Source organism: Euprymna scolopes, chromosome 32 (assembly GCF_053919585.1).
Source record: "Euprymna scolopes isolate OS-2025 chromosome 32, ASM5391958v1, whole genome shotgun sequence".
NCBI classification, from domain to species: Eukaryota; Metazoa; Mollusca; class Cephalopoda; order Sepiida; family Sepiolidae; genus Euprymna; species Euprymna scolopes.
In genome coordinates this window covers 45,029,551-45,039,337 of record NC_136513.1, presented here as the reverse complement: position 1 = coordinate 45,039,337, position 9,787 = coordinate 45,029,551, and the positions used below count along the sequence as shown (strand labels likewise).

The 9,787-nt window shown below is 31.9% G+C and overlaps 1 protein-coding gene across 3 annotated transcripts in view; it reads right to left on the bottom strand.

The window, feature by feature from the left end:
* Positions 1–461: 461 nt before the first annotated feature.
* LOC145256315 (lipase maturation factor 2-like) overlaps positions 462–9,787 on the bottom strand; it is a 178,678-nt gene continuing 169,352 nt past the window's right edge. For all 3 annotated transcript variants that reach the window (XM_080115044.1, XM_080115045.1, XM_080115046.1), the window contains exons 15-16: positions 5,868–5,979; positions 462–809 (exon numbers count right to left, since the gene is read on the bottom strand). In XM_080115044.1, the coding sequence (XP_079971170.1) occupies positions 663–809; positions 5,868–5,979 (259 nt within the window). In that variant the 3' untranslated portion in view covers positions 462–662. The remainder of the gene's footprint in view (positions 810–5,867; positions 5,980–9,787) is intronic.

Below are 9,787 nucleotides of genomic sequence, written 5' to 3'. Positions count from 1 at the left end.
TCTTTTTAAAACATTTTAAATTTTAAAAAAATCCTGATAATATATGTACCTATCATAAAACGAAGCTGTCATATTCCAAAATTCACATAAATTTATCAACTAGTTTTTTTTTGTTTTTTTAACTAAGAAAATCGAATTTTATGAGTAACTTTAAAGGGATCTTTCCACATCATCTTGAAAGTAATTAAAAAAAGGGGGCAGATAACTCCACAATAATTCAAACTTGCAAGATCAGCTTTGTAATGTATATGTCACATTAATCGTTTTAAATAGTTTAAAAATACTTTTCTTTATAAAATTGTAACTACTTAATTTAGGTGACTTTTGGAATGACATTTTCGTGCCATGACAGATATGAACAATCATTTTTCTGTAGTTTTTTTTTTTAAAAAAAGGTTGAATTATAAAGAACTCAAAAAAAAAAAAAAAAAAAAAAAAAAAAAAAAAACAGGACATTCAAGTTCACATCAAACTTTTTTTTTACTAATATTTTACAGTTTTTTTTGTTTTTATCAATTTTTTTTTTTTTCCGATTTTTTAAATTTTATTTTCATTAACTGTGCAAAGAAAGATCTATGCATACATACGCTCAACCACACTCCCAGATCTTTTTCATACACAACAGTCAAAATTATGAGGTTATGACGGGTGGGTGGGGGTAATTAAGCGAAGTATTTTGATATGAAATTGATTGTAAGCCCTGTTGAAAATATGGACATGATGAATGTAAAGCCATCAGGTTGGCCGATATATTGCCGAATTTGCGTCAACAACTTTGCCAGTAAATTGGAAGGCACCGCTTTGATTGGCTGAAAAAAAAAATAAAAAAATAAGTTTGCATGAAAATGACCAGGAGTAGAAATGCAAAATTATGTAATAGATTCACCAATTCAAACGACTTGAGATATATATATATATATATATAAATAAATTTCCAGTTTTTCCAACAATGGTCATTTCGCTACATTTTATGACTAAGAGCAGAGGACCACTTAAAATATAAAATATTAATTATATATTTCTTGAGCAAGTAACTACAAGACATGACAAAATGAGTCGAAGCAAAGTTACTTGAGATGACTACTATTGTCTAATGAAACTTTGGAGATATTATAAAAATACATTTTTAATTTCCTCTCCAAATATTTAATAAATTCCTTTGGAATAGTGATAATATCTTCATGTTATATTTTGATGTAATATTGATTTAAAAAAAAAAAAAAAAAAAAAAAATATCTTTTACAAATTTGATCCCTAAGAGTTTTCCATTCGATCTACTATTCATACAAACATAACATTTAATAACTGTTTGCTGGAACTACTACTACTACTACTTTCTACCAGTGTAATACTGACTGCTTGCTAGAATTATTGATGCTATCCTTTTCATTCTAACTTCAAGCAGTCTACTATATAAAAATTATTTTATTATATTTTTACATAGGAGGGGAAATTGACTTAGCGAGATAAAGAACTATTTGAATAAATTCACAATAATTAATATTTGTAATAAAAAAATTTAAAAAACTGAATTTATTCAAATGATTCTTTAAAAAAGATAATGTGGTACTTATGCTATAATAGTATTTTCAAGTTGAATTAAAGTTTTACAATATCTTTTTGCTTATTAAATTGTTAGGTGAAAACACGGAATAGTTACAAAACCCCTCAAAGCTCGGTAACATAAGTGCATAAGTTCAAATAAAGTGATTTTTTTTTTTTTTGTTATATTGTAACACTTTAATGAATTGCTTGTTTTATTCTTACTACATCGTAATCACATTATTAAAATTTTAGCAGACGAAAATTTTTGCCATTAAAAACAACTGGAAGAAAAATTATAGAAAACTTTTTTGGTGGTGGTGGAGGGGGGGGTCTTTTTTTTTTTTTTTAAAGAAAATTGTCAATAAATAATAAAAACCAACCGTAAGAAAAATTTTCAAAAATCCATTTATCCCTCAAAAGACATCTGCCACGATGCTTATTGGCTATAATCCAACAGCGCAAGTGTACAAATTAGTGCTCCATTAACATTTTTTTTTTTTTTTTTAAATTTTTTTTTTACACAGTGATCACCACTTATCAAGGCCCGGAAGCCACTCAAGGATAAGGGTTATTGCAAGTACATTATGTTAGTGTGGAGATTTGATGTGTTTAATTAAGGGGGCGGTTCATTAGGACTTTGTTAACATTGGACTTCAAGACATCCAAGTTGTAGTCCGGAGGGAAGCAGGCAGACGGAACAGAGTTCCACAGGCGTGCAGTTCTAAGAAAGAAGCTTTGTTCATGGAATCCGCGTTTTGATTTAGGCACAGATATAGAGTGGGGGAAATTTTTCACAGTGGATTCAGCTAGACGGGTGTTTTTCGTGAAAGATTGGCGAGGGGGGACCAGAGATTGGAGTTCAGATGAGCACCTGTCATGGAAATAACGATAAAACAAGGATAGGCTCGCAACATCTCTTCTGTGGGAGAGAGGTTGCAGGGTAGAGAAAAGGGCATCCCCCACTAAGCCACGAAGTCTATTTCGTACTCTGTCAAGGCAGGATAGGCTATTTTAGCAGCTCCTGCCCAGATGTGGCAGCAGTATTCCATCCTTGGACGTACTCGGCTTTTATATGATTAGAGAATTGCATGAGTAGTGAGATATCTTCTGGAGCGGTAGAAGGATCCCACCATCTTTCCAGCGACCTTGGCAACAGACTTGATGTACGTGTTCCATTTCAGATCAGGAGTAAAGGTCAAACCCAGAAGCTTGTCAAAACACGGGGCCTCTCCCAGATGAGAACCATCCATCGCAATTGATGCCAGATGGGGATCAGAGCGTTGATGATGTAAGGATAGGAATTTTATTTTAGATGCATTAAAAGGTAACCAGCCACGTCTTCCCCCACTGAACCACGTGCTCGAGATCAGAGGAGAGAGAATCAGAGAGAACTTTGTCATTCACAGCGTTTGATGTGTTGCCGTAGATGGTCGTGTCATCAGCATAGATGTCAACGAATGATTTAAGTATGTGTTTAGGGAGGTCATTGATTTAGATCAGGAAGAGAGTTGGGCCCAGGATTGACCCCTGAGGGACTCCAGCATTTATATTGCAGGCCTCCGATTTTTGTCCATCTACCACTACTCTTATGAGCCTATCGGAGAGAAATGATTTAATAATTGAGAAAACATTGCGATCAGCTTTACCGGTTAATTCCGTCAACTGCCGGGCACACTTCGGTAACTTCAGAGTATGCCCAGCAGTAGATGGAATTAACTCAAATAACTTTGGGGAAAATACCGGGTCAAATTCCGCAGTAGTTTAATTATTGCTAAATTCCGTGATTTAAAAATTACTTATGTTTGTGTGTTCAAATAGATTTGAAAATTACATTCCTTTAGTGAATTAATTTCCGAAAAGAAATTTCAACCCCCCCCCCCATTCTTTTGCACAAATTTCAATGTAAAAACAGCTATTCTGCACACTTTGGTTTGAGCCGATTTTAGGCAATCTAAATGCATTGTTAGAAATAATAATGACAAGTGAAATATTGTCAGCGACACTAATATTTCCCATAACGTTTCCCATAATATTTCCCATAATGTCAAATTTTCCTTCCAAAATTAACAATATTGGTATTTCTTTTGAAAAAATAAAAAAAACAAAATAATTGACAAAAAGCTAATACAAATAGCAAAAACATTTATGGTAGCCTTCTCTCTTTAAAAGTCAATCATCACTTCAGCATGATATGGGGTTGTAACTAGATCCCTGCAGGTGAACGATGGCACCGTTATGAATCATAACTCAGAAATTTATAATTTCTTTGTAAATATTGCATTCTATGATACTTTCCATGTGATTCTTAGGTTTTATTAATTTATAAATATAATGGAATTATTTTTGTCGTCATTAGTAAATATAATTTTTTAAAAGTTAGGTATTTTCTGCCGCAACAGAAAAATATTCAACAAAATGTTTACCAGAAAAATCATTTTACCGAAAACTATCATTTAATATTAAACTTTTAAAAAAAAAAAAAAAAAGGAAGATACTAGAATTAAAAAGAAATATTTTCTTTACACTCAATCAGATGTGCCTTATGCATTAATAAAAATGTCATTGAAATTTTGTGTCATTTTTTAAGATTTTAAATATTTATAAACTCTCATAAAAAACGATTATTATATTGATTATAATTTTTTGACTAAAGAAATAAAATTAATTGCATATAAAACATAAGAAAAATTTTAAATCATGAGAAAAATCTAAAATCATTAAATTACCAATTTTGTCATAATATTAGATTAATTTTAATTTGCAAAAGAAAATAACATTGCAAAAACTCGCAAGCAACAAATTTTGTCATAAAATGGATTGTTTTATTTTAATATTAAAAAGAGAAAAATGTTTTATTTCATTAAAATTAAATAGTATACATAAATTATGTCGAATGTACATAAATCTTTATAAAATTTATTAAAAATTCACTGATTTTTTAGTTTTTTTTTCTTTTGCAAATTAAAATGAATCAAATCATTCTTTTTATAACAAAATGTATTGAAAATTTATTGATTTAAAAGTTTTCAATCAATGTTTTTTTTTCTTTTAAAATCAAATATAATTTTAGATCAATTTACTTTTTTTTTTTTTTTTTTTTAAAAACAAAATTTACATAATTTGCCAAGATTTATTGATATAATAATTGGATAATTTTGCATTTTTCTTTTCACCGGAAACTATTAAAAATGGTCGATTATTATGATCGTTGTAATATTTGTAAAAATAGAATGTTATCTTGGCAAAATAAATATTTACAGAAAAAAATTTAGGACATAAACAACAATTTCAAATAGATTGATCTCTAGAGTCTGACTACTCTTACGTAGAGGTATTATAAAGTGACGTGGACTTCAGGTAGAGTTTTGGGAAAATATATGATGATTTGATGAGTCAAAGATCGGAAGCAAGAGAGAGAGAGAGAGCAGATGCAGAAGGATCGGGAGTGAATGAGCGGATAGAGTCAGACGGTGATGACTCCCAATAGAGGGGATCAGAATGCGTTAGTCTAGGACCAGCAGCAGCTTTCCAATGGGGAAACATCGGAAATAAAAGTTACAGAAAAGACAACCCGAGATTTGTTGTTTCATTGGGATTGAACCTTCTTTGCAGCTGTTCCCGAGGATCTGTCAAACAAGATCAGGGATGGATCAGGTATGTTTCTCCAATTGGCTCGATGTTACAACCCAAGAGAACTCTTATTTGTCCATTTTGTTACATGTTCATTGTTAAAACGTATCTGTTGTCGTAAGTTTGATACGACCAGACGTTACACGAGTTAAACACACGTACATAATATATACACCATACATTATACACATTTGTTCTGGCATGTCCATGTCATACACAACCCCTGATAATACAACATATTCCTTCTAGTGTCGTATACACATGGTCATACAGCCCCCCCCCCAACACAAGTGTACTGGGAGGAAGCTTCACATATCTCCTTGCAATGATAGTTTACAATACATTGTAGTTTATATTGCACTGTAGAGAATTTTGATTTTACAAAATTACCTGTAAATAAATAACAGTTGATGGAGGACAGTGCATTAATGACAATCGCCTTTAAGACAATCATAACGATTGCATTTCGCAATCATTTTCAATCGAAACTTTGTTGATCTTAACACTAATTTCTTCTTTACCCATTTATAAACAAATTATTCTAAAATCAAATTAAATGTTGTCGATTTAAAAGTGACATTCATCTTATTTCACTTACAGTTATTTCTAATTTTAATGAAAGAAAGAATTTTCATGTCTGGTTCGTCCTAAATTTAAAAGTTGAAAAAAAAAAAAAAAAAAAAAATGGATACCTGAAAGATTCCATTTTCTAGCAACCATTCGTTGAGACCTTGATCGTTTTCAACAAGAATTGGTAAATACTCAGTGATATTTTCTCGTGCCCACCAATCAACTTCAGAGTATCTGTTTAAAAAAGAAAAAGGAAAAGTTAAAACTGTACAAAAAACACGGATTTAGAAGTTTTACAAAATGTTGAAATTTAGATCCCATGAATAATTTCATCTTTTGTTTACCTTTAACAATTAACTGTCGGGTCACAGGGTCAAAAGGAGTCCAAAGCAAATTCAAACTAGCAAGAATGAGTGGCCTCCCATATATTTAATCTTTGAAACAGTATGAATATTGAAAGACTTGAAAATAAAAATAGTCTGATATTGGAGAAATTCATACCATTAAAGTTTCTGAATAAATCTTCCTAGACTCTCCAGATTTCATTTTCCCGGGATCAAAACTAAGCCAATCTTTAACACCCACATCCATCATTTCTCTCCAGGCAACTCATATCCTCAACCCTCACTGGCTAGGTTTCACTTTCATATACTGCCGAAACTCGTCATTCATTCAACAGTGGTAATGCTCTATTAGTTAACAATGGCAGAAGTTCAAGGCACTTCTGCCATCCACTTCTTTGCAATCATACCATCACCTACTCCACCTTGTGCCCCAATGGTATTACTAAGAGATAAAACTTCAAACTCAATAGCTTTGTTCTCAAGATATACTTACTCCACATGAAAGCATTGTTTTTTATGAAAGCATTAAAAAAGCAAATAATGCAGTAATTTTTTTTTTCTTAAATGAATTCATAAAACCAAAACAAAATTTACAATGAGACTTTCTGTGAAATTAACTAGTCATAGAAAACTTTGTAATATGCCTTGGTTTCATTTTATTTTTTTTTTTTTTTACTCATTTTTGTTGTGATGTCAAGTCCACTGGTGATTGCCTCTAGAAGAGAAAATTGATACATTCTACATCAGACATTGAATATCACATCTGACTGATATGCATCAAGTGTTTAATGCGCAAATTTGAATAAAAGCAAGTTGTATCCGTTAAAGTCTTCTTTCCTAAGCTTAAAATTTGCAAGCATTACAAAGTCTGATTATGGTTTATTTCACCAAAAATCTTAGAAAACTTTTTTTAACTAAACTGTTTTAAAAACTTATTTGGGTTTACTAAGTAATTCTAGCAAAATTATTTGTTCTTTGGGTGATTTCATGCGCCACACTTGCTAGAATTACTAAGTAAACCTAGGGAAATTATGATGAGGATTTTTATTTGTTTCAAGCAAAAATAAATAAATAAACAAATAAATACAGTCCACAACACATTCATTAATGGTACAAAAAGATTTTAAGTCTGACTTTTTTATGAATTAAAAAAATAAATTCTAATCATGAATGCAATTGCATTTTTGTTTTTTCTCAAATACATTTTTAAATCATTACAAAAAACCACACAAAAGAGTAACAATAGCCAATTTTCTATCTAAATTTTTCTTGCACCCTCTCGAATATCATCTCATACCCCCTTTGATATAAGTTGCCACTTTAAAGAGAAAAAGTTTTCATGCAAATACATTACATCTTGCATTTAAAATTTGATAAGATTTTTCAAGGTAATATGCAATTACTCCAAAGCGTGTTTTAAAGATGCTAAAGGTATTAGTTAAACTTAAGCGAACATTACATATTAATAGGAAAAATAAAATACCTTGGCAGCATGATAAATACAAAAAGTGGAATAGCAGCAAGATGTAATAAAAAGGTTTATTTTTTAGAGTTATAAAAATAATTTATTTAAGAAAAAGACTTCAGTATTTGTTTTCTAACAATTTCTATATTTGAATTTCGTTTTTGTTCAGAATTCCCCCATACTAAAAAAAAAAAATTGTATGATGTAAGTACCTTTGGCGATATTAAAAAAATTTTTATTTTTTTTCTTTTAAATAAATTGTTCAAGTAGCTTTAGATAAAAAAAAAAATCAAATTTTATGAGTATCGGCACGGCCACCGAGAGTAAGAAGACCCGTTAACTGAAAAATGTCTGCAGGCAATGTAGGTAAGATTTGTCAGACTGTCAGTAATATATGAGGGCCATTTGAAAAATAGCAAGAAAACATTTTTAAAAAGAAAAAAGGAACACAGTTCGATTAATACTGAAACTGAACTTCATTCAATATAACATGAATATTATCCATGTAAAATTAAATAATTTTAAAGCAAAATTAAATAATTTAAAGCAATATACAATTTAATACTGATAAAAACAATATGACATAAATGCGGGAGTACCTCAGGGGTCTATCCTTGGACCTCTATTATTCCTGATATTCATAAATGACCTGATAAAATTGTATCGGAGATGGGTAATTTGCCGATGACACCACGCTCTATAACAGATATGAGGGGAAAACAAATGAACACATATCCAAGGAAATGGCAGAAACACTAGAGGATGACCTCCAATCTGTAGTGGAATGGGGATTCTGCTTTCCCAACTGTACTGATATGCAGAAGTTCAAGTGTAATGTGAACAAACATCTTATTCCTATCCAGAGTGCCCCTTATTGGGAAGCTGGATTTTCTCCACAAGATTATATGTTGAAATATTTAAATTTAATAACTATTACTTTAAATACAGAAATTATATTTAAAGTTTTGGTTTTCTGTTCTTCTATGTCCATTTTTATCCCATGTTTTTCATCAAAATGTGTAGTGTATTAGTTGTCTCACAGGCCATCATCAGTGATCGCTCACTGGCAGTAATCTGGTGTTCATTGGAGACCAAGTGACAACAAGTCTCCCCAGATTTTCAGTGCTCTCCACCTCTTAACCACTTGTGCAGATGATTGAATGTTATCACAACAGCCGTTGTCACTGATTTCTTGTTGGCATCGGCCATTGGTGTTTTCTGGGGTTTGGGTGAAAAAATGCCTCCCCAAGGTACCAGATTTGAACTGCACACTTCCAGTGGAGATTTGGCTAGTACTCTTCCACCTGGGTCTTTCCATCCTCCCTGACCCTTCACCACTAGTTGGTGTGGCACCAGTCGATGTCATCTACACCAGTTTTGATTATTACTATTATTATTATGATACTAATAAGGGTGCTTGTGCAGTGTACACACATGTATTTTAAATAGTATTTCCAAGTTAAATTAATTTTGGATTTGTATTACTGTACACAGATTCTAAAAAGTAGTCAAAAATCAAATATATACCAAATAAATGTTATCAAAGGCAAGAAGTACTCTTCTACCTATCTGGAAACATTTTAGTGGTTTTACTCACTTTAAAACATGTCATCGCTTCGAAAATCATACAATGTTTATCGATATTTTAAAAAGAAAATGCCGGCATGCTCGCTATTGAACTCTGTAAATTTGGGAAAATGAGTTCAAATAAACAAATTATACAAAATACTGTTAGAAACCCACCAAATATATATTTTTTTAAAATTTTATTTTTGTTTTATTCAATTTTCACCCCAAACAAGGCACAGTGCCACTTTGAAGCAGGGGGCTACTATCAGGGACTTAATTAGCAGGGGCATTGTTCATATTACACTAACTTCTGCATATCAGTACAGTTGGGAAAGCAGAATCCCGGAAGGGAGTTCCAAAGACCTGCAGTTCTGGGGAAGAAACTATTGGAGTAAAAGGCTTTCTTGCACCTAGGGATCTCTACTGTAAAGGGATGAGACTTACTAGCTTGTCGGGTTTGTCAAGGGTAGTTATGTCGGGGAGGTACAAGTGTTTACAGTTCGTCAGAGCATTCACCATTAAAGTATTTGTAGAACAGGCAGAGGGATGCAACATCTCGTCGATGGGACAGAGGCTGAAGCCTAGATGACAGTTCAGGACCTATCAGGTTGGCGACTCTCTTTTGAACCCTGTCCAGGAGCGAGAGACAAGCAGCAGATGCACC